Source organism: Oncorhynchus tshawytscha, linkage group LG02 (assembly GCF_018296145.1).
Source record: "Oncorhynchus tshawytscha isolate Ot180627B linkage group LG02, Otsh_v2.0, whole genome shotgun sequence".
Taxonomy (NCBI): domain Eukaryota; kingdom Metazoa; phylum Chordata; class Actinopteri; order Salmoniformes; family Salmonidae; genus Oncorhynchus; species Oncorhynchus tshawytscha.
In genome coordinates, this window is record NC_056430.1 from 28,284,998 (window position 1) to 28,311,231 (window position 26,234).

The 26,234-nt window shown below is 43.1% G+C and overlaps 1 protein-coding gene across 2 annotated transcripts in view; it reads right to left on the bottom strand.

The window, feature by feature from the left end:
* iffo2b (intermediate filament family orphan 2b) overlaps positions 1–26,234 on the bottom strand; it is a 43,400-nt gene continuing 17,166 nt past the window's right edge. Inside the window, exons 2-8 of one of the 2 annotated variants that reach the window (XM_024379026.2) lie at positions 11,780–11,840; positions 6,321–6,416; positions 4,828–4,998; positions 4,326–4,468; positions 3,484–3,682; positions 3,070–3,168; positions 1–2,634 (exon numbers count right to left, since the gene is read on the bottom strand). In XM_024379026.2, the coding sequence (XP_024234794.1) occupies positions 2,401–2,634; positions 3,070–3,168; positions 3,484–3,682; positions 4,326–4,468; positions 4,828–4,998; positions 6,321–6,416; positions 11,780–11,840 (1,003 nt within the window). In that variant the 3' untranslated portion in view covers positions 1–2,400. The remainder of the gene's footprint in view (positions 2,635–3,069; positions 3,169–3,483; positions 3,683–4,325; positions 4,469–4,827; positions 4,999–6,320; positions 6,417–11,779; positions 11,841–26,234) is intronic. The other variant, XM_024379035.2, reaches the window with a different exon arrangement.

Sequence of the window (26,234 nt, forward strand, 5' to 3'; positions counted from 1 at the left end):
GTATGTTATCTGATTTGTTCTCTTTGTAGAAATGACATCCTGAGACATCATGAGAAATAAGGGCATAGGCCTAATGGTTACCAGCCTACACTGTATGGTGCAACAAAGGACGAGCAAAAACATGGCTTACGTCATGCTGGTTTTAAATCTTATACAATGTATTTTGATGGTTAGCTGGGAATAAGGCCTCTCACTGAATGTTATGTATCTGAATATTTTACTATGGTTTAGGAAATAATATACACTAGACTGATTGGGCCAGCCTTTTTGTGTCAGATGAAATAGTTAAGTGTCCTGACCATTTTGACCATCCATGATGTTAACAGAATATGATACAGAGAATATTTCATTTCTGCCTCAACACTCACAATTCAATCTGTATAATGCAATTTCATGGACTATAGGCCCATTTAAAGCTACAGGAATTGATTTAGAGAATTGCAACACTATTGTACTGCAACTATGATGTGCCTCTAGTTCAAATGTAAAACAATTCAGAGAAACAACCAAATGCAATAGCCCCTCTTCCCCACAGAGACAATGCAATGACAAATGTAATTATTAAAACCCTCATCATACAAATAGCACTTTTGTCCTTGATTCTGCAAACTAACAACATTTCATAAACCAATTGAAAAATAACTTGCAGAAAACCTCTCCCAATCCTTGTGCGTTCATCAATTTTGTTAATTGATTAGTTCAATGAAAATCATTAGACTGAATGTAATACAACAAAATTAATTAGGTATAGCGCATTATGAACAGAAAGGCATCTAGGGTATACGATTACATGCCAACAGCCCTCTTATCACAGGAGGCTGCTGAGGGGAGAACGGCTCATTGAATGGCATCAAACACCTGGAAATCATGTGTTTGATGAATTTTCCCATTCCACTTCAGTCATTACAATGAGCCAGTTCTCCCCAATTAAGGTGCCACCAACCTCCTGTGTCTCTTATGTATGTACAAACTATTCTAAGCCCAATCCAGGGCACATGACAATGGGACAACGGAATATGATAGGCTGGACAGAAGGGAGGGGAGTTTTTGTGAGATGCCATTTGATGTTAGTCACCCAGATTGGCAAAAATATAACCTAAATATGGCATTGTACAGTGTATAAGTTAGGAATTGTATTAGCAACCAATGTACATGGTGTTGCCAGTTTCCGTGATTGTTTTGTGTAATATATCTTCCATACCCTCTCTCTGAGAGGACAAACAGTTTACCAATAACTCTCAACCGACCTTTGGACTTACCAAAGAGTAGCCCAAGGGACAATCAAGAACTTAGTTCTACCAATCATAACATATACATTTTAGGGGAAATTACAAAATTTGGCTGAAGCTTAGTATGATAGTGATCAGCAAAAGGCAATACAAATCAAAAACAGCATATTTGCTGGCGCCTTGTTCCATATTATTTTCGATCATCTTTTCCATGTTTACAGACATTAAATTAACATGGGTAGGGAGGGAAGGGGTATGACTTTGACAAAGACAACTAGGGGTCAATGTTCCAACATTTCCCTTTTTTGAGACAATTCTGCACCTTCCACTTCGGAGAACACACATGAGCACTCTGAATGACAACTAGAAAACACCTGCCCAGCTTAAAAAGGCTAATCATAAGGGAAAAGAAGGGTAGGGAAGGTCATCCTGAAATAAGGCTAGCTAAATTGCATAGAGCTTGAACAATGCATTATGCAGCAAAGGGCTGTGCTCCGTTCCCCAGTAAACACTGGTAACCATGGAGAGTCCAGTCAGGCTGTTTTGTTTGTATTGACTCTGGTGAGAACATTTCAATACCCAATTGTACATGTGCATGTACTGTACGTGAATGATCCATCTACATCCATGGGGTACATGCAAGTAGAAAATTGTGTGATTGCTCTTGATTTGTGATTATTAAAATAACTCAGGCATATATTCTCACTGGTGAATACTGTTGTGTATGTTGTTCCCTGTTGACCAAATGGACTGTCCACCTCAGTCCAACAGATTGACGATGGTGACAGTGCAACTGTTTCGAATATGCTAATAGTGAGCCAGTATGACTGGTTTGATAAGGTTGACTGTTTTGCTGGATGTTCTTGTTGAGCTCTGATTAGGTTGAAGAAACCAGCAAGGCAGCACTGAGGAAGAGAGCACAGCTGACACTATATTGTATGTGCCACCTCTGCCTTATAATACTTGTGAAGCAAAGGAACACCGTCCCCCTCCATCCCTATGAGAACAGAGACAATAAGCACCAGTTGGGAGAGTGGGACAGACCCTTAGGACCATCAGGACCCCCAGCCAACAGTGCCAAACGGGCCAACCCCCAAGCAGGGTGGAGCTCTGTGAGCAGCTATACGTCAGTGAGTGGAGGAGTGAGGGGCGGTGCCAGGCAGGACAGCCATCAGCTGATTGGCACCTCAGCCTCTCCGTCCTTGTCCAATAGTTCTTCCTGGATCTCGTCAGTATTCCCTGAGTCGCTGCTGGCCACCGAGCTGACAGAGGGAGAGTTCCTGCCCCCTTTGATCATCCTCCTGCACGTCTCCATCTGCACATCCAGACCACGCTTCATGCTACACATCTCCATGTACTCATGCAGGTGTCTGTTCATGTCACTCTTCGCTGTGGCTAGCTCCATCTGAGTGAGGGAGAGAGAGATGATAGAGAGAGGAGATGAGGAGAAAAGGAAGCCAGAGAAATAGAAGGGGAAAGAGTAAGGAGGACAGAAGAGAGAGGGTAGCGAGGAGAGAGAGAGAGAGAGACATCAGTGACATTGAGCTGGGACAGGTGCCAGCCCTGCCAGGGACTGAGTCACTCTGGCCAGATGAATGGTCACCGGAGTCACAAATCAAAACCAAACAGCAAGAGGGACAAAACAACCAACAAATCAAAAGGCAGTCATTGTCCCTCCCATGTCCTGTTACTTGACAGGTGTTTCTGTTAGATACAATAGATCTCTAACAGGCAGATACATCTCAGGGGATTTCATTCTCCTCTATTTTTGTTACTATACCTCTGTTTCTGTCACATTCTCACTCTTAGACACACACGCAGGCACACACAGCCTGTTCACCTCAATCGCGCCAATGGTCTCCTGGTACTCCTGCTCTCTGGTCTTGAATAGTGATTCTGTCTCATCTATGAGGCTGCCCAGGCTTCCATCCTGAGAGACCTGGGAAGAAGCAAAGATGATTAGCTGAAACACTCGCATTCACCGTTTGGATATTGCATTTCATTTCTCAACTGGAGCATAACAATGGGCAGAATTTGACCTCCAAGTCAAAATGAAAAAACGTTATTTTACTGAAAACATTTGTGTTTGCCGAATATGAATGGATGGGACGTATGGGAGGTAACCGACTCCTCAATGCCCTCCTGTACCCTTGACCATTAGTATATCAGTAGGTAGTGGTAATTTAACTGTTTTAGATTTTTCCTGTACATAAGTATCCTTGACATTTGCTGTGTGGTGTCTAATCCGACTCACAGGCTCCTCTGTGTTGCTGTTGGCTGCGCTGGTGGCTGTGCAGTTTGATGTGGTGATGGCACTGGGTTGTATGTTATAGTTGGTGAAGTCCTCCCATAGCAACAGGGTCTCGTCATTCTCTTCCCACGTCAGGCTGTCACAGTCGTCATCAATGTCAAACGTCTCCCTCCTGGCAACACAATTATCATCTGAACAATGTCTATGTGGCACAGAGACAGGAAGGAAAAGAGGGAAGAAAGGAGGAGAAACAACAGGCAACACATTTACAAGAGGTCTAAACACAGAGGAAAAGGAAAGACCCATAGAGAAGACATGCAGGAAAACAGAATACATACAGTGTTTGAGAAAGACTTGAGACAGTGACAGAAGTTTTAGTGGAACACAAATTATACTTTTATTATTGACACTGATATTCAAAACTACATTTTAGGCATACATTTACACAATGAAGACATTCTGTAATGTAATGTCCTCATCTAGCTTTTGGTGGCCCTACTGAAAACAAAATGAATGTCGCACTCTGCATTAACACTAGATGGGAGTAAAGGACAACATTACATAAATACAATGCACCACTGGGGTGTGTGTGTCACAGGAGGTTGGTGGCACCTTAATTGGGGAGAGCGGGCTCATGGTAATGACTGGAGCAGAATCAGTGGAATGGTATCATACGTCAAGGTGTTTGATGCCGTTCCATATGCTCCGTTCCGGCCATTACTATGAGCCGTTCTCCACTCAGCAGCCTCCTGTGATGTGTGTGCGCACGTGTGGAGGGGGTCATAACGAAGCCAGCTCGTCTTTCTGGATGGCTGTAATGAGTGTGCGTGTGAAGGCTGACTCACAGTTGGTTGAGCATTCGTTTCATTTCATCAGTGATGTTAAGAGGGACCTCCTCCTCCTCTGAGGTGCTGGGGTCTGCATCCATCTCAGAGCTGTCCTCATCAGACACAGGCCTGCGCTCCTTCCTGCAGCACGCCGTGGCGCCCTGGAACACACACACCCCCAACCAGGTTACTCACTCAGTGCATCAATGCAGGACAGAATTTGGGGCAATTTGTCTATTCTGATATTAATAATTTAGGCAGTACCATACACCACCTAAAAAGCCTCTGGTCTGGTTCTGGCTGGATTCACATTTTGGCTTTGGCCAGCAATGTCGGCGCAATGGAAAGTCAAAGCTTCAGTTCACCACTGAGCAGCGACTGTGTGTGTATTTGGTATGGTGGAAGGGTCAGTGAGCATTGTGTTTGTGGCTGTGTGTGTCTGCCTATGTAGAAGAGAGTGTAGCAGCAGTACACTGTTAGCTATTGCAGACTGAGGCCTAACGTACAGATAGATACACACCCTCTCTGGGAGTGACCTGGCCGGGCTGACATTGAACATCTTGGACATATCCTCTGAGTTGCGCTGCTGAGCCACGTCACACAGTCTGGCGGTGATGTCGATGCGCCGGCAGATGTCCATGTCCACCCGCATGGCTTTCTCTTGGATCTTAGAGTCCAGGTCAGACATTTGCTGGAAAGGAAGGAGAGGTGTCTGTTGTTGGCTGTGAAACATTGAATCATCCACCCAAAACCTCCACTTACTGTACTCAACAAATGTCTAAAAGGCATTTCAAAGCCATCAGACTGATATGAATAACATAAGTCACATGCTGAGTTCATATCTGTGTGACTGACCATTTGCAGCAGTATTAAAGTCAATTGAATACACTGTGGTTAAGATTGCAGACCCAGCAGAAACCCACATCCAGTCAGTCTGGGTCAATAACACATCATGCAACATCTCTGTGAAGGTCCAAAGGAAACATCCTACACTCCAAGGTGAATTTCATCACTGCTACATCTCATGCTTCTTTTTGTCACGCAATTACTCTAAAATGCTAGTTATGACCAAACAATTCTATACTTTACCGTCTACAATACTCACAACACTGTTTCACAGTAGTGTAGTTAGGGAAAAGCTAGTATTTTGATTCTAGGGTGAAGGGAAGTGGGGAGGCAGGAATAGAGGTATCTCTTACTTTCATATCCAGATCCCTCCTGACATATTGGGAACTCAGACGTCGACCGCCCTTAATAGTGAGCAACGACAAAGTACACCTATTCAAAGGACACGACCGAAATCACAGTGTTTATTCACTACCCTGGAGGTCTATCAGGTCACACTGTGTGTTACCTCATATGTACTGCATATATCCTTCTTTGACTACAGATATGTGTCATGAGGAGGCAGCTGCTATTACCCACAATGCCACTAACTGACATGGCCAGTTAAACACAGAAGTAAATAAGAGAGGGAGCCAAGCTAGAATGGTTTCAACGGAAATCCAAACTCCTTGCTAATTTTGTTTATTCATTCCTGACCAAACAAAAGCTAAGGCTTGGCCAGCTGCAACATATTACAGCTGTTACACTAGAGGCAAGCTCCATGGGAAAAAATACGGTCCTGCTTATCTACTGTGTGTTTATGAACACTTGTTATCGGAGCATTCAATGAATACCTGTCTGAAAGGCCCTCTTGCAATTGCGGCAGAATAGGTTTGGACTGCGGGGTAAAAATCCAAAAAAGGAGGGGTGTGAACCTGCTAGCCTGTCTTGGAGCCCAGTCTCGGAGAGTGTTCAGTATGATGAATGAAGCCCTAAGGACCTCTACAGTATGACTGACAACATCTATCATCACCTATAAAGAACAATACTACTGTCAATACAACCAATGCTGTTGTATTGTTGAGAATATAATTGGCATCATTTGAACAGGAATATGACTGTGGTATCTGTCAGTCTGTGACAGTGCTGCAGTGGAGTGTGAAGGAAAGGTGTGTATGTTATACTTACATCGCTCATGAGACTCTTAAAGACCACCAGCTCAGCCTTCAGCCTGTCCACCTTCTCCTTCAGTTCATCCTGGATCTCCTCTGACTCCTGAGCACTCTGAACACAACACACACAAACAGTTGAAGTCAAAAGTTTACATACACCTTAGCCAAATACATTTAAACTCAGTTTCACAATTCATGACATTTAATCCAAGTAAAAATTCCCTGTCCTAGGTCAGTTAGGATCACCACTTTATTTTAAGAATGTGAAATGTCAGAATAATAGCAGAGAGAATTATTTATTTCAGCTTTTATTTCTTTCATCACATTCCCAGTGGGTCAGAAGTTTACATACACTCAATTAGTATTTGGTAACATTGCCTTTAAATTGTTTAACTTGGGTAAAATGTTTCGAGTAGCTCAGGTTTGTAGGCCTCCTTGCTTGCACACACTTTCAGTTCTGCCCACAAATTTTCTATAGGATTGAGGTCAGGGCTTTGTGATGGCCACTCCAATACCCTGACTTTGTTGCCCTTAAGCCATTTTGCCACAACTTTGGAATTATGCTTGGGGTCATTGTCCATTTGGAAGACACATTTGCGACCAAGCTTTAACTTCCTGACTGATGTCTTGAGATGTTGCTTCAATATATCCACATAAATGTATTTATTTTGTACCACATTATGCTGCCACCCGCTTGCTTCACGATTGGAATGGTGTTCTTCGGCTTGCAGGCATCCTCCTTTTTCCCTTTTTCCTCCAAACATAACGATGGTCATTATGGCCAAACAGTTCCATTTTTGTTTCATCAGACTAGAGGACATTTCTCCAAAAAGTACGATCTTTGTCCCCCGTGTGCAGTTGCAAACCGTAGTCTGACTATTATATGGCAGTTTTGGAGCAGTGGCTTCCTCCTTGTTGAGTGGCCTTTCAGCTTATGTTGATATAGGACTCGTGAAGATGCTGGAGGAAACAGGTACAAGGTCCTTTGCTGTTGTTCTGGGATTGATTTGCACTTTTCGCACCAAAGTACGTTCATCTCTAGGAGACAGAACGTGTCTCCTTCCTTAGCGATATGACAGCAGCGTGGTCTCATGGTGTTCATACGTGCGTACTATTGTTTGTTCAGATGAAAGTGGTACCTTCAGGCATTTGGAAATTGCTCCCAAGGATGAACCAGACTTATGGAGGTCTACACATTTTTTTCTGAGGTCTTGGCTGATTTCTTTTGATTTCCCCATGATGTCAAGCAAAGAGGCACTGAGTTTGAAGGTAAGCATTGAAATACATCCACAGGTACACCTCCAATTGACTCAAATTATGTCAATTAGCGTATGAGAAGCTTCTAAAGCCATGACATTTTCTGGAATATTCCAAGCTGTTTAAAGGCACAGTCAATTTAGTGTATGTCAACTTCTGACCCACTGGAATTGTGATACAGTGAAATAATCTGCCTGTAAACAATTGTTGGAAAAATTACTTGTCATGCACAACGTAGATGTCCTAACCGACTTGCCAAAACTATAGTTTGTTTACAAGAAATTTGTGGAGTGTTTTAAAGTTTTAATGACTCCAACCTAACTGTATGTAAACTTCCGACTTCAACTGTATTTACACAATTCAAGCACATACAATCAACCACATGCAGCAAAAACTAACACACATTCTTATTTACCATATTCGAGACAGCATGTTATTGAATATGGCCCCAATCTATGTTTACATTATTCAGTGGAATAACTTTATGTGCTAAAGATGGATTAAGGACATTACTGTAGATGACGAGGGGGACTACATACAGAGTTAATCCCACTACATAATCAACTGATATCCTTTATCAAATGACTATCAGAGAGCAGATTTCCTGTTTCACTTCCATGCTCAACAACATCTGCCTGTGAGAGCTCAGAGAGGTAAGAGCCCCCCAGGGAATTATTTTCACTTCCAGCATTCTGCTGAGCCATAATCCAACACAAACACAGATGCTGCCGTTGATCGATGTGTCCTCGATGGTTGTGCAGAAAGATGGGGTTGCTACTATACTAGCACCTGCAGAGGTGTTTGATGTGGCATAGGGAGCATAGTGCCTGCCTTGGGCCATGATACTATAAACTCAAATCAAATAGTATTAGTCACATGCACCGAATACAACAGGTGTAGACCTTACAGTGAAATGCTTACTTACGAGCCCCGAACCAACAATGCAGTTGAAAAAAAAATATGAGTAAGAATAAGCAATAAAAGTAACAAGTAAATAAAGAGCAGCAGTAAAATAACAATAGTGAGACTATACACAGGGGGGTACCGGTACAGAGTCAATGTGAGGGGGCACCAGTTAGTTGAGGTAACATGTCAAAGGAAGGCCCTAAGAATTGTCAAAGATTCCAGCCACCCTAGTCATAGACTGTTCCCTCTGCTACCCCCCTTTTACACCGCTGCTAGGTAGAGTTAATAAAGTGCCTATGCATAGATGACAACAACAGAGTAGCAGCGGTGTAACAGGGGGGTAGCAGAGGGAACAGTCTATGACTAGGGTGGCTGGAATCTTTGACAATTCCTCTTTGACACCACCTGGTGCAGAGGTTCTGGATGGCAGGAAGCTTGGCCCCAGTGATGTACTGGGCCATTCGCACTACCCTCTGCAGTGTCTTGCTGTTGGAGGCCAAGCAGTTGCCATACCAGGTAGTGATGCAACCATGCTCTCGATGGTGCAGCTGTAGAACATTTTGAGGATCTGAGGACCCATGCCACATCTTTACAGTCTTCTGAGGGGGAATAGGTTTTGTCGTGCCCTCTTCACAACTGTCTTGGTGTGGTTGGACTATGTTAGTTTGTTGGGGATGTGGACACCAAGGAACTTGAAGCTCTCAACCTGCTCCACTACAGCCCTGTCGATGGGAATGGGGGCGTGCTCTGTCTTCTTTTTCCTGTAGTCCACAATCATCTCCTTAGTCTTGATCACGTTGAGGGAGAGGTGGTTGTCCTGGCACCACACGGCCAGGTCTATGACCTCCTCCCTATAGGCTGTCTCGTCGTTGTCGGTGATCAGGCCTACCACTGTTGTGTCAGGCCTACCACTGTTGTGTGAGGGCACTACGGTATGGAACGCTGAGCTGTAGTCAATGAATAACATTCTCATATAGGTGTTCCTTTTGTCCAGGTGGGAAAGGGCAGTGTGGAGTGCAATAGAGATTGCATCATCTGTGGATCTGTTAGAGTGGTATGCAAATTGGAGTGGGTCTAGAGTTTCTGGGATAATGGCGTTGATGTGAGCCATGACCAGCCTTTCAAAGCACTTCATGGCTACAGACGTGAGTGCTACAGGTCAGTAGTCATTTAGGCAGGTTACCTTAGTCCCTGTGCCCAAGAAAACTATGGTGGTCTGCTCAAAACATGTTGGTATTACAGACTCGGACAGGGAGAGGTTGAAAATATCAGTGAAGACACTTGCCAGTTGGTCAAAGCATGCTCACACGTCTTGGAAATCCGGCTGGCCCTGCGGCCTTGTGAATGTTGATCTGTTTAAAGGTCTTACTCACATCGGCTGTGGAGAGCATGATCACACAGTCTTCCGGAACAGCTGGTGATTTCATGCATGTTTCAGTGTTATTTCCCTCGAAGTGAGCATAGAAGTAGTTTAGCTCGTCTGGTAGGCTTGTGTCACTGGGCCGCTCTCGGCTGTGTTTCCCTTTGTAGTCTGTAATGGTTTGCAAGCCCTTCCACATCCGACGAGCGTCAGAGCCAGTGTAATACAATTTGATCTTAGTCCTGTATTGACGCTTTACTGTTTTATGGTTCGTTGGAGGGCATAGCGTGATTTCTTATGAGCTTCCGGGTTAGAGTCCAGCTCCTTGAAAGAGGCAGCTCTAGCCTTTAGCTCAGTGCAGATGTTGCCTGTAATCCATGGCTTCTGGTTGGGGTACGTATGGTCACTGTGGGGACGACGTCATCGATGCACTTATTGATGAAGCCAATGACTGATGTGGTGTACTCCTCAATGCCATTGGAGGAATCCCAGAACATATTCCAGTCTGTGCTAGCAAAACAGTCCTGTAGTTTAGCATCTGCTTCATCTGACCACTTTTTTATTGATCGAGTCACTGGTGCTTCCAGCTTTAATTTGTGCTTGTAAGCAGGAATCAGGAGGATAGAATTATGGTCAGATTTGCCAAATGGAGGGCGAGGGACAGCTTTGTATGCGGATCTGTGTGTGGAGTACAGGTGGTCCAGAGTTTTTTCACCCTCTGGTTGCACATTTAACATGCTGATAGAAATTTGGAAGACAGATTTAAGTTTCACTGCGTTAAAGTCCCTGGCTACTAGGACCTTGTCATGAGATACTCTACCTCAGGTGAGCAAAACCTTGAGCCTTCCTTAGATATCGTGCACTAGCTGTTATTTACAAAAACACATAGTCGCCGCCCCTTGTTTTACCAGACGCCGTTGTTCTGTCCTGCCGATACAGCGTATAACCAACCAGCTGTATATTGATAATGTCGTTGTTCAGCCACGACTCTGTGAAGCATAAGATATTACAGTTTTGAATATCCCGTTGGTAGTTTAATCTTCCGCGTAGGTCATTATTTTATTTTCCAAAGATTGCATGTTTGCTAACAGAATGGAAGGAAGTGGGTTTTATTCGATCGCCTATGAATTCTCAGAAGGCAGCCTGCCCTCTGGCCCCTTTTTCTCTGCCTTCTCTTCACTCAAATGACGGGGAACTGGGCCTGTTCACGGAAAAGCAGTATATCATTCACATCGGGCTCGTCGGACTCGTTAAAGGAAAAAAAAGGATTCTGCCAGTCTGTTGTGAGTAATCGCTATTCTGATGCCCAGAAGTAATTTTCGAGACGGTAGCAGCAACATTAAGTACAAAACAAGTTTTAAAAAATGTTACAAACACAAAGAAACAACAAAAAAAAGACCCACAATTGGTTAGGAATACATAAAACGTCAGCCTTGTTCTCCGGCGCCATGTTAGCCACTGATGTAACGATGGGGACTAATGCGTTTTATCTACAGAGACACAGGGAATAGTGGTGAGACACTGACATTCAGGTCTGCTATGTAAGCCATCTAGGCTGTTGGTAGGTTTTCTTTTCTGACATCTCCCTAGCTAGCTAACTGTCTCTGGCCCAATTCAGTTGACAGACACCTGCTCAAGGACATTATGGGTAAAAAGACCATAAGAAAGGAAGGATGGGGACAGGTAAGCAATTCAGCAGGAAATATATATTTTCAAGCACCTATGGGCTTCATGTCTGTCTCTATGTCTTCTTTACGACAATGACCCCTTGAGAGGCACTATACTGTAGCTAGGAATAAAGTAGAATTGGATGTTGAGATTAGAGTGAATACATTTAATAGTGAAGGTGAATTGACCAAATGGTAAGTTGATGTAATGGTGGTGAATTGTTGTAATGGTGAAGGTAAATTGATGTAATGGTGAAAGTGAATTGATGGTTAATGTCTACTCACCTCCTGCATGGATTCCACCATGGACTCCATATGCTCTCGTCTGTTCAGCTCCTCTTCCCATCTACAACACAGAACACACGGATGGTCAGTTACCTGCATTTACATGGCTATGCTTATACAAGAGTATTGTAATATATACCCCTTATAGACCTTTGAGGTATATTTTAGTTCTATTAGTGTGACATACACTATATATACACACAAGTATGTGAACACCCCTTTAAATTAATGGATTCAGCCATTTCTGCCACACCCGTTGCTGATAGGTGTATTAAATCCAGCACACAGCCATGCAATCTCCATAGATAAACATTGGCAGTAGAGCTCAGTGACTTTCAACATGGTACCTTCATACGATACCATATTTCCAACGAGTCAGTTTGTCAAATTTCTGCCCTGCTAGAGCTGCCCCGGTCAACTGTACGTGGAAACGTCTAGGAGCAACAACGGCTCAGCCACAAAGTGGTAGGCCACACAAGCTCACAGAACGGGACCATCCATCTGTCCTCGGCTGCAACACTTACTACAGAGTTCCAAACTACCTCTGGAAGCAACATCAGCACAAGAACTGCCGCACACAAGCCTAAGTTCACCATGCGCAATGCCAAGGGATGGCTGGGGTGGTGTAAAGCTCGCCACCATTGGACTCTGGAGGAGTGGAAACACGTTCTCTGCAGTGATGAATCACACGTCACCATCTGGAAGTCCGGTGGATGAATCTGGATGAATCTGGGTTTCGCGGATGCCAGGAGAACGCTACCTGCCAGAATGCATAGTGCCAACTGTAAAGTTTGGTGAAGGAGGAATAATGGTCTGGGGCTGTTTTTAATGGTTTGGGATAGGCCCCTTAGTTCCAGTGAAGGGAAATCTTAATGCTATAGCATCAAATGACATTCTTGACGATTCTGTGCTTCCAACTTTGTGGCAACAGTTTGGGGAAGGTCCTTTCCTGTTTCAGCAAGACATTAAATAGTTTGTTGAGATCCGTGTGGAAGAACTTGACTGGCCTGCACAGAGCCCTGACCTCAACCCCACCGAACACCTTTGGGATGAAATAGAACACCAACTGCGAGCCAGGCCTAATTGTCCAACATCAGCGCCCGACCTCACTAATGCTCATGGCTGAATGGAAGTAAGTCCCTGCAGCAATGGTCCAACATCATATTAATGCCCATGATTTTGGAATGAAATGTTTGATGAGCAGGTGTCCACATACTTTTGGTCATGCAGTTTATTTGTACCACGTCTCACTCACTCAAATGCGAGGGGCTGAAGCTCATTGGCTAGAACTGTAGGTAAAATAGCACTTTTTATACTAGAGATTGAGGCTAATTGAGGTCAATGATTATGCATATGCAATGCATTTGGAAAGTATTCAGACGCCTAGACTTTTTCCACATTTTTTTACATTACAGCCTTTTTGAAAAATGGATTAAAGTTGTTTTATTTACTTTAATCTACACACAATGCCCCAAAATGACAATACAAAAACAGGTTTTTGGAAATGTATAAAAAAATATAAAAAACTGAAATATCACATTTGCATAAGTATTCAGACCCTTTACTCAGTACTTTGTTGAAGCACCTTTGGCAGCAATTACAGCCTTGAGTCTTCTTGGGTATGATGCCACAAGCTTGGCACACCTATATATGGGGAGTTTCTCACATTCTTCTCTGCAGATCCTCTCAAGCTCTGTCAGGTTGGATGGGGAGCATTGCTGCACAGCTATTTTCAGGTCTCTTCAGAGATGTTCGATCGGGTTCAAGTCGGGCTCTGGCTGGGCCACTCAAGGATATTCAGAGACTTGTCCCGAAGCCACTCCTGCGTTGTCTTAGCTGTGTGCTTAGGGTCATTGTCCTGTTGGAAGGTGAACCTCTCCCTCCAGTCTGATGTCCTGGGCGATCTGGAGCAGGTTTTCATCAAGGATCTCTCTGTACTTTGCTCCGTTCATCGTTCCCTTTATCCTGACTAGTCTCCCAGTCCCTGTCGCTGAAAAACATCCCCTCCAGACATGACGCTTGGCATTCAGGCCAAGATAATCTTATTTATAATGGTCTGAGAGTCCTTTAGGTGCCATCTGGCAAACTCAAAGTGGGGTGTCATGTGCCTTTTACTGAGTGGCTTCTGTCTGTCCACTACCATAAAGGCCTGACTGGTGGAGTGCTGCAGAGATGGTTGTCCTTCTGGAAGGTTCTCCCATCTCCACAGAAGAACTCTGGAGCTCTGTCTGATTGACCATCGGGTTCTTGGTCACCTCCCTGATTCTTGATTCTTCTCCCCCGATTACTCAGTTTGGCCAGGCAGCCAACTCTAGGAAGTGGTTCCAAACTTCTTCCATTTAAGAATGATGGAGGCCACTGTGCTCTTGGGGAACTTCAATGCTGCAAACATTTTTTGTTACCCTTCAAGATCTGTGCCTCAATACAATTCTGTCTTGGAGCTCTACGGACAATTCCTTCAACCTCATGGCTTGGTTTTTGCTCTGACATGCACTGTCAACTATGGGACCTTATATAGACAGGTGTGTGACTTTCCAAATGTATTTATTTAACTAGGCAAGTCAGTTAAGAACAAATTCCTATTTACAATGACGGCCTACCCCGGCCAAACCCAAACCCGGATGACACTGGGCCAATTGTGCGCCTCCCTATGGGACTCCCAATCAAGGCCGGGTGTGATACAGCCTGGAATCGAACCAGGGTCTGTATTGACTCCTCTTGCACTGAGATACAATGCCTTAGACCGCTGCGCCACTCTGGAAATCATATCCAATCAATTGAATTTACCACAGGTGGACTACAATCAAGTTGTAGAAACATCTCAAGGATGACTAATGTTAACAGGATGCACCGGAACTCAATTTCCAGTCTCATAGCAAAGGGTCTGAATACTTATGTAAATAAGGTATTATGGTTTTTTATTTTTACTAAATTTGCAAAAAAATCTAAAAACCTGTTTTCACTTTGTCATTATGGGGTATTGTGTATAGATTGATTGATGAGGGGGAAAGTAATTTAATCCATTTTAAAAGGCTGTAATGTAACAAAATGTGGAAAAAGTGAAGGGGTCTGAAGACACTATGAACTGCACATAGACACGTCCAGCCCAAAGCGGGAGGTTTAAAAAAATACTTTCTTAGTCGACAAAGCACCTGGCACATGTCTTTAAAAAAGGCATCTACCAGAGCCTCATCATTACATGGAATTCAGTGGCTAACATCAACGGAATAAACATTCCTTCCATCCACATCACACAAGGGGAATAACTAAGCACATGCTACAGCTTGGGCAAGAACCTGGAAATTAATGTCAACGTATGTGATCTCTAAAGAGATTATCATTGGAATAAGTATTTAAAAATATTTAACGGACAAAAAAGGAATGTTGTTACTCAAGAAAACCTTCAGAGTTATTATTTGTATAAACCAGGGATGGGGCACTTTGATGGGGGTGGGGGCCACAACAAATCTGAACTAGGGGGCTGCAGTGGCTCGCGGGTCCACACATGCAGTTAAAGACAAGGTTTGGCTCTTGGGGGGCCCCCCCAAATTAAATTTTGTTTCAGTTTTACAGCTAATTTCCTGCAATTCTACACATTTTGCCAGATAGCTTGACTTGCTAGAAAGTTATAGAAACAAGTTGAGGAAAAAGTAACTAAACAAAACATGTTTTCTTATCAACTGAAACATGTTTCCCCTGTCTTGAATGAAAAGCTCACATTTTGCAATCTCCCAAAATAAGTGTTTTCTGACGAGAGACTAGGCTCTCCTCCATCTCCAAACTATCCTATGCTCTCCATCCAGTAGCAGAACGTGATTGCATGAAGTTGACATCCGGCATAATCAAATACGTCACGATTTTAAAAATGGGGCATAACAGGTTGAAATTGCCATTGAACGTGCATTTGATACTTGTGCTGCCTTAACGGCAGCCGAAAATAGAGACTCCAATGTGACTCTAAACCACTTTATGGGCTATCTAACTAATGGGGGTGGGGGATGTGAACAAAACACCACAGAAATGCTGGCACATTTTTTTTCGGGCCATGTCCTCAACATAGCAACAGGACCAGAGACAAAAATACTCAAGTAACAATCACTCCACCACAGAGTTGAAGACATCTTTCAGAGCTCATCTTTTGCTCCAAAAAGCCATTTTTCTCAAATTCACCATTGAATGTAGCATAAACAAAATATGTCACTAGAGCGTAGGCCTACTTCTATCGAACAAACCTAGATTTGTTGATTTTCAGGAGCCACTGAATGTTGTCGACACGGTCTAATTAGCTTGAGAGAAGTATCCCTGGCTGGGCGGTCTCCAGCTCACACTGTGATTGAAGTGTTGTTCTTAAAACGCTGGCACTGCTACTTTACTGTGTCCAAACACCCTGCCTGCCGCGGTAGGACTCCAAAGGTCATTGGAGTTCACAACTGCAACACATCCTCCCGCGGCAGATAGAGGAAAACAGTCTGTCACAGCATCTGCTCTGTGTCACTTACAATTTAGGTACAGTTGTGTGCCACTTCCAGAATGGGCACCATGTCATTTCCTTCACACTGTGTGGGAAACTGGAGTCTCCAACATAAATCTGTGTTCTCCATTCAGATTCATTCCATCTCTGCCAAGCAACAGAGGAAATGGTCCCGTGGCAGAGTTGCTCCATCACTTCCAGGTTATGGAAAGATTCTCTGAATCACAGTAGTCATTAGATCTGTACTGAGTGGAAACTAAGGCATCCAAATAAACATTCTACCATAACTCTTCCAAACAGAGAGGACAGACACTACAACATGGGACAGGTATTCGGTCTTCTGCCATAACCCCACTCCAAAAGGACTGTTGGATGAGTTTTGCCTTTAGCTGGAGTCTGTGAAACGACCTGGAGTCTCCTTACAAGGACAAAGACAGCAGGAGACTATTAGCCTGACTGTGTCATCCCATAGACATCTGTCTGTGTAAGACCAGATGCCTGTCCTCCAGTCAGGCTGCTGTAACACAACCAGAGTACAGTCTGGACTCATACGTTGATATCTACGGACATGATTTATGAATATGTATTCCTACTCACATCTGATGTATAACAATGTAAAGGCTACAAACTATTTCATTTGAATAACCAAAAATAAAATAAAAATCGCCTAAAAAAATGTCTGACACTGTAGAATGGTTCTAAACAAGCCTAAAATAATGCAGCTCAGGGCAGACCGAGCTGGAGATTCTCCTATCATTTTTCTCTGCAGAACAATAGAATTCCAGCAAGACCAGACCTGCCAACGTGCACTCCCTCCCAGTGTGGTGTGCCTAGGCAGCTTCATTAGCACGCGAGCTGTCTAAACCTTTATTCATCACTCTGCCTGAGGACACATGGAATCATAACCATTACCCAGTAAGCACGGTTTCTCCATCTGATGATATATTCTTGTTTTTAGTGTTTTTTTAATTATTATTTAAAAATTACATTTTTAGGGCACATAGAAGTTGTTGTCGTTAAGTCTAGACATGTTCAATTTTCAGGTATTGGAGTAACAAAGTACTCATTCATTCCCCAAGTAACATCTTTATAAGGCCAGATCCAAGTAACTGATCATCCTTTTTCCAGTAAAGCTCTGGCCTCTCATCATCACTGAGAACAAACAGTACACAGGCACTCTGGAATTCAGAGGGACAGACCATTCATGTGTCTGTTCTCAGTGAATCACCTCTACGCCCTGTAAACCACAATTATGTGGTTAACCATTCACTCTGAGAAATCAGTCTTCCACATCCACAAGGACTCTATTTTCATGTGCATACAGTTCTGGGATAACAGTGCATTCCATGTGTCCTCTATCATGAATGTCATGTAAAACATAGTACTTTTTTTTGCTGATGCAGGGACATTGGCTGGCTGTCCTTTCCTCCGGGTTCTCAAAGGACATGGTGTTGGAATGGTTGGGGGACAATGGTAGAAACTACAGAATCAATTACAATTCCAAAATCAACACAAAACTATTTTTCTATATATATGATATTGTGAAAATCTGATAAACGGCACATTGTTTTATAATTTGTCTTTATTGACCACTGTTAGAAATAGATCATCATAATTATCATCAATACTGCCCATATGAGAAGTGCTAGTGTTGAAGGATCAATATGTCTGTACCGTCAAGGAATAACATGCCTATCATCACCCTCCCCGACACAGACAGGACCAGGATGAACCTGGTGACAACCCAGATAAATCGCACCAGCCACCAAGGCCAGAACACACACGTACTGTGTGTGATTAATCCTATGGAGCTCCATCCATGTCTCTATACAGTATATCGCCCGCTCCGTGACAGCATCCCACATCCTCTCCATGAAATTATATCTATCGCATTGAGGGGACTTCAGCCATAATTTACCTCCAGCATAGATTAATATCAACAAAAGGAGCGGGCAGAGAGCTCGCAGGGAGGGCAGAAGGTGGGGTGCAGAGGGGTTTGACACAGGGGTTAAGATGGAAAATCCTGAAAAAAGGTGAGTTGGTTGTTTGAGTCAGAGGCTGTCTGTTGGGAGATGAAGATATATCTGAGGGGGTCATTGATTGTATGTCATCGGGCTGGCCCTGTGATCTATCATTTTCACAGAGTCAGGGACATATGTAGGGTACTAATGAGCAGTGGTGGTGTGGGTAGAGCAGCAGGCATATGGTTGGTTGTTCGGTCGGCAGAGTCTCCCCCTAGAGGCTGCAGGCTGGGTGGAGGGTGGGGGTCTGCTAGGTGGAGGTCTGCTTGTGCTGAATAGCCAACAACCCCTCAAGGTCAGACCTCATTCGATTTGCCCTGATCTCATTCCCTGCTCCCTGCCTGACTCCATCCCCCCTCCTATCACCCTTCTCCTCGTAGCCTTCTCGTGTCCAGGGAGACCATGCCACTGCCTGCATACATCTGATACACAGAACTACTGTACCAGCATGCCTTATGCCACCATGTAGTGTACACTGTAGCCTATAAACAGCTGGTGGGGTCATCATTCAATAAATGCTGGTGACCTGTTCTACACTCAGTCTTAAATATAGCACTCCTCTCTCAGACAGGCCACAGTCACAGCCAAAACTAAAAACATGAGGGTTGCTATGTGATGGTATTTGTCCCCAGGGCACCATTTCATTGGCCTGCTGGGAGTAACAGGATGTATTATTCTGAATGAGAAACTAACAAAAGTATTGTGATAAAAGAGAGCACTCACTGTATTGATTTCTTCTCAACCATGTTTTATACAACCTGACATTTCCAGTCCATAAACTACTCCATAATTATAGAGAGCATCAGCTCAGATACAATAATACATATTGCAATAAAATAACTGAAAAAAACTATCAGATCTATACTGATGGTGATTTGGTGCAGTATTGTATATTGTGAATGAATATTGATCCCCATTGGAAAACTGGGTTAGATATGTACATGGTTCAATACTGGTCGAGTGAGAAGTGGTTGAGTTCTGAATGGCACCGTGAGTACTATATGACTCAGCAGATTCCTCTGCTGCCGACCCTTACTGGGGAGGAAGACCACAGCCATAAATACTACACTTCAAATAGATCATGCTGAACCAGCTTGAACCTCCAATGTTCACTACACACATATCAATGACATTGAAAAGGACAAGCGGCTAGGAGGGTGAAGCCTGACATGACTCTAGAGTAACCTTATGTACACATTTTCTGTATTTCTAAGATGCTAAAAACTGTAGAGCAACATGCCATGTGTGTGTGTGTGTGTGTGTCCATCATGCCTGTCTTACGCTTTGTATGTTAAGCCCCAGGCTAATGTTGTGGAGGCGTGCGTGTTCGTTCGTGCATGCCTGTGTAGATGTAAAAGCCACAGACAGTATAGTGCTTATTTATGCAACTTTAGAGGGGACTGGATTAGATAGGTTTAACATTGAGGGGAGGAGGTTAAACATATTGGAAAATCTAAGCTGTGAGTTTGATTAATGTATTGTCTTTACACGTAGGGTATTATTGCTCCTTAAAATGGGGACGGGCAGCTACTGTAGCTAGTTACTTACTTAGCTAGAATCTGAGGAGTCAGTTGCATGTAGTTACCGGCTTGAAACTAGAGGTTGACCGACTATGATTTTTCAACGCCGATACCAATACTGATTATTGGAGGACCAAAAAAAGCCGATGCCGATTAAAATCGGACGATTTTTATATAAATATCTGTAATAATGACAATTACAACAATTCTGAAACAACACTTTTATTTTAACTATAAAATCAATTTAGTCTCAAATAAATAATGAAACATGTTCAATTTGGTTTAAATAATGCAAAAAAAAAAGTGTTGGAGTAGAAAGTAAAAGTGCAATATGTGCCATGTTAAAAAAGCTAACGTTTAAGTTCCTTGCTCAGAACATGAGAACATATGAAAGCTGGTGGTTAATTTTAACATGAGTCTTCAATATTCCCAGGTAAGAAGTAGGTTGAAGTTATTATAGGAATTATAGGACTATTTCTCTCTATACCATTTGTATTTCATATACCTTTTGAATATTGGATGTTCTTATAGGCACTATAGTATTGCCAGCCTAATCTCGGGAGTTGATAGGCTGGAAGTCAAAAACAGCACAATGCTTGAAGCACAGCGAAGATCTGCTGACAAATGCAGGAAAGTGCTGTTTGAATGAATGCTTACGAGCCTGCTGCTGCCTACCACTGCTCAGACTGCTCTATCAAATCATATAATATAATAACACACAGAAATATGAGCCTTTGGTCATTATGGTCAAATCCAGAAACTATCAATTTGAAAACAATCAGTGAAATACGGAACCGTTCTGTATTTTATCTAACGGGTGGCATCTCTAAGTCTAACTTTTGCGGTTACATTGCACAACCTTCAATGTTATGTCATAACTATGTACAATTCTGGCAAATTAATTACGGTCTTTGTTAGGAAGAAATGGTCTTCACACAGTTTGCAATGAGCCAGGCAGCCCAAACTGCTGCATATACCCTGACTCTGCTTGCACAGAACGCAAGAGTAGTGACACAATTTCCCTAGTTGAAAGAAATTAATGTTAGCAGGCAATATTACCTAAATATGCAGGATTAAAAATATACTCGTGTATTGATTTTAAAAGAATGGCATTGATGTTTATGGTTAGGTAGACATTGGTGCAACGACAGTGCTTTTTTCGCGAATGCGCTTGTTAAATTATCACCCGTTTGGCGAAGTAGGCTGTGATTCGATGCTAAATTAACAGGTACCACATCGATTATATGCAACGCAGGACAAGCTAGATAAACTAGTAATATCATCAACCTTGTGTAGTTAACAGGTGATTATGTTAATTAAGATTGATTTTTTTTATAAAGATAAGTTTAATGCTAGATAGCAACTTACCTTGGCTCCTTGCTGCACTCGCGTAACAGGTAATCAGCCTGCCACGCAGTCTCCTCGTGGAGTGCAATAAAATCGGCCCTAATTAATCGGCCATTCCAATTAATCGGTCGACCTCTACTTGAAACCAGATCAAACACACAGGGCTTAAAGGAATAGAACTTTCAAAATACAGATAGTGTCACAGTATAATGAGTTTTGCAAAACGATTCACACTGCAACACTTTCTGTATTTTGAAAGTGCTTGATTGCTGACATGCAAAACATTTTGGGACTGTATCAACAGTGGATTAATGAAACAAATACCAAAATATACTTTGTGAGTGGTATTTTCCTTTGAGCAATGCCAGGAGATCATCATTAAGAAAAACCAGGGACGCTGATATATGTATTCTAAATCGTAGTATAATGAAACTCCCTTTTCCATGCATCCCAGCAATAAGAAACCATTAAAAGGCAGGGTTTGACAACACACAACAGGCTCTGGGTACACTTAGGATACAGAGAAGGGCCTTGGTAGTCTGTGGTAAACAGTGATCTTACATAATTCACGATTCAAATCACATTGCATTTGTCACATGCGCTGAATACAACAGGTGTAGACTTTACAGTGAAATGCTTACTTACAAGCCCTTAACTAACAATGCTTTAAAAAAGTGTTAAGTAAAAAATGTAAGATAAAAATAAATAATTAAAGAGCAGCAGTAAAATAACAATAGAGAGACTATTTACAGGAAGTATCGGTACAGAGTCAATGTGCAGGGGCACCGGTTATTCGAGGTAATATGCACATGTAGGTAGAGTTAAAGTGACTATGCATAGATAATAAACAGAGAGTAGCAGCAGAGTAAAAGAGGGGTCTGGGTAGCCCTTTGATTAGCTGTTCAGGACTCTTATGGCTTAAGGGTAGAAGCTGTTAAGAAGCCTTTTGGACCTAGACTTGGCGCTCTGGTACCGCTTGCCCATGCGGTAGCAGAGAACAGTCCATGACTAGGGTGGCTGGAGTCTGACCATTTTTAGGGCCTTCCTCTGATTCCGTCAGCTATTTGCTGATGAACCCACAAAGTGTAACTTTGAATTCATCAAAGTCTAGCTCAACAAAATACATTGTATAGACACCATAGGACATACCCTGGAGAGGGTGTAGTGCCGGATGGGTTGGAGCCACATTGTAACAGTCCTCATCCCATGGCCTTTTCTGGCCAACACCATGCATCGCCACACACCACTCAACTATCCACACAATAGCAGTGTGTGCTAGGCTTGTCTACAGTTTCTGCACTGTGTAAATGCATTATCACTAAGCCACACAGCCAGCCATGACGGCCCTTCTTTACCCCCAAGGGTGTATACTGTCTGTCTATTGGCTCTTCCACGGGGGGGACACCCAGTGAGAAGACTGGCAGAGCTCTGGTTCACTGCCTCATGTGCCTGCCAGACAGGTAATCTCACATACAATACAGGGCACTGGCGTGACAGGTGTGAACAAAGAACAGCCTCAGAGGAAAAACACATAATTACTCTATAGGGCACAGGTAATCGTTTTTAATTAACAGTAACCATTTTAGGCTGCTGACATTTTATGTAACCATGTAAAGACGTTAAATATGGGTGTGCAGGGACTTGTCACAGGCCGCCATTTTGAAAACACCATAAACTGATACAAGATGCAGGAGACAATGTTACAAAGCATCCACACCTAATGCTTTGTTTTTCTCCTGAGTCTGCGGATTCTAAGGCCGGGCCACAAGGTTGAGACCCACTGCTATAACGCTAACTCACAGAGAGACGCTGAATAATAATAGACTTCTACAAGGCACACAGAATAGATGATTGTTTTTCTCTTCTACAATCCATAAATATGAACATATGGTTTTCTACAACTGTTTAGCAGTTTTGTGTGATGTCTCTGTCTCTCCCTAACAGTCACAGGCTGGCCATTTCATTGTATCGTACACCAAAGATTATGTGTCATTTCATTAATCCAAAAAAAAAAGAGTTAAATGTTACTTTCATCCCAGGAAAGGACATCAACATTTCCAGCACGTTGATGCAATGTGTTATTTATGAGGGGCTTGAGGGTATGCTGACAGAAAATCTTTTTATTTTTTTACTGAGGTCTGCAAAACCAACTCACCCTGCAGCCCACCCAACCAACCTCAGTTGAGTACAATTGAGCACACTCCTGCTCTGTACTGATGTTTCCACTATATAGATCTCACTTCCTGCATGGCCACCTTGGAGCCCAACATATTGGCTGTTGTCTCCTGGCTATTGTCTCAAGAGATATAGAGGGCCATGAAACTGCAGTAAAGCAAGAGCTGGGAAAAAGTCAAACATAGTTCATGGTGGAAAATTAGCACGTCCTTTTGAAATTCTGTCTTAATTTAATAATGGTGCATTTCAATGGGATTTTCGGGGAGTATTATGAAATATACTTTTAGGCCATCATTGTAAATAAGAATTTGTTCTTAACTTACTTGCCTAGTTAAAATAAAAGGTTAAAAAATATATATATATATATTTTATGTCATCACTGAGACACACACCCATGGCATACTCAGGCCTGGTTTGGGTGGAGCTGTGGGTGGATAGACTCATTAGAGAAGACCTTTGGCACAAATCCTCCTTAAACCAGGGTGTGTACAGTATAAACCACGGGAAAGCCATGTATCTGCATTCCATTATCCCTGTGTAAATATCCCAAGGCACATCCCTTTTATCATCCAAGTACACACACCTGTAGAAAGTGTAGAATAAATCAGAACTCCCATGAAAGCATGACAGCTGTATTTACAGGAAGTCAGCTTCCCCCCCATTATCATCCCGCTTTCAATTCCCCTCACTCTCATCATGATCCATCATGGTTGTTTATCCCCTGGTTTAAAGGTACAGTAGGTCAAAACCGACAGCATCCTAATTCAATATACAGTAGGTTACAAAGATCACTTTGTGATAATACGATGAAAGACTGACAATAAATTGAATGGTAGTTTGGAATGGTTTGTGGCACCACAGTGCCTGCCCACAAAATGATAACTTACAGCAAACTATATCTGAATGATTACTAAAGAGCAAGGCACAAATAATAAACATATAGATACTCATTGCATACAGTACATGTGTAGACTGTCTATCTCTCTGTTTGGGAGAGCGCTACAGAAAGCAGGTCTACATCACCATGATGACCAGCCCTTGCATGGTGAGCCACTTAAATAGACATAATGAAAACGCTGCCACTGAAGGTTCATGTGCCCTCCATCCCACTGCATTAAGTGTATCTTAAGTGTTACTGTGTCTCTAAGACAGATATGTCTAGCCTGGGCTAATGTAACGGTATATGTAAGAGATAGCTCTAATATCTAATATCCCTGTCTGAGCTCACTCACCCATAAAGACACAAAATACGCTGACCCATATCGATCCCTAATCGCCAGCACACCATCACAAAAAGGCTATTCTACCCCAAGCCAAGGGTGTGTAAGTGATTGAGCCTGTCTCTTTGTGTACTAAGTCTTGTAGCTCCTTAGCTGTCAAGCAAGAGACTGTTTCTTCTGTGTTAATAAGATCTTGAAATACAGCAGAGATAGACTGTGTCTGTATACAGTGTCTGTTTCACTAACATGCACAGATAGATACGCAAGTCCTCTGTACATCCATTGTACAGCAGTAGAATGCCCCTCCTGATGTGCGTCTACCACTGAATGTCCTTATCCGCTAGACTAGTCCATAGCCTCCTGCTATAGCGGTTAACAGTGGCTAGAAAAGACAGGTGCATTCCTGCACTTTCATTCATGGCAGTGTGCCACCGCGCTCAGCTACATCGATGCCCATGAATAATCAGGAACATGGTGCACTCACTGAAAAAGCAGACACACAGAGGCAAATGAGGAAGAACGATTCCATCACGTGACTACCCACCCAGAGGTTCCCCCAGAATCAATATGGAGAGACACCACAGTTCCTTGTCTCCTTCACACCAATGCACTCTTATCATTGACCTTACTGTTAGCCTGCAGCCTCATGAAATGAAGCAGCTTAACATCAACTGTACTGAGGATAACAGAGCTTCTAATGACATACAGTAGATACCTGTGACAACATCCTGACCTTGATAAGTCTGATATCACTATGTTGACCTCCACAAGAGAGAGAGAGAGAGAGAGAGAGAGAGACAGAGAATCACCAGGAGCTGTGTGCTCTCAGAAATGAGTTCCCTCTGCCTGTGTATCAGCAGGGGGTAGAAAGAGGGGCTATCAGCAGGGGCTGAGTGCCAGGATGCAGTGCATTCTGGGACAGATTGACTGCTGTGTACAGGGAAAGTTCTAGCTGAACAGCAGATGTAGATTACATATTGCAGACCACAACAGTGGGAAAAGGTGTGCATACATACAGCAGAAATATGTTTATATTTGGGGAATCATCATGTATCATTAGAAACTGGATATAGACAAGAGAAATGGTTATACAGTTCCAACCTGCAACCTGAGGTCATTGTGCTCTGTAATTACCCATATTAGGTTGTTCACGTGGGCAGGTCTTTATCCTCCTGTTGGGGAGGCAGCTAAATCCGACCCAACAAGCCCAATTAGTCCTTTCATCTTCTGAGCAGCAGCAGAGAGATCAAAGCACAGAGAAAGTGTCTCCTCAGGATTCTCATCTCATTGATCCACACTCTGCGATGCAGCTAAATTCAGCTGCCTTCAATTATTAATGCTGGAAGAAACTGTCCCGAGGAGCTATGCTGCATGCCTGCACTGCATGGGGTTTGGTTTGGAACAGGTCCTTTTCAAAGGGCATCCGGGAAGGCAGTGGATCGTCTCCAATGGCATGGCCAAACTGTTAGGAAGAGCGGACCGAGGATCACTGGTGCAAATCCCAACTGAGGCATAGTTTACTGTTGATGTGTCTGAGGGCTACGCTGTGTCTGAACTGCTGAAGTAAGAAGGGTGTAACAGAGGTGATTCAGTGAACTATGGTCACATGATGAGTAACCTTGCCTGAGAATGGAAGACTTGTGTTAGCTCGCAAAGCTTATGCCTACTGGAAGGATTAGCTCACAGGCCTAACACGACATT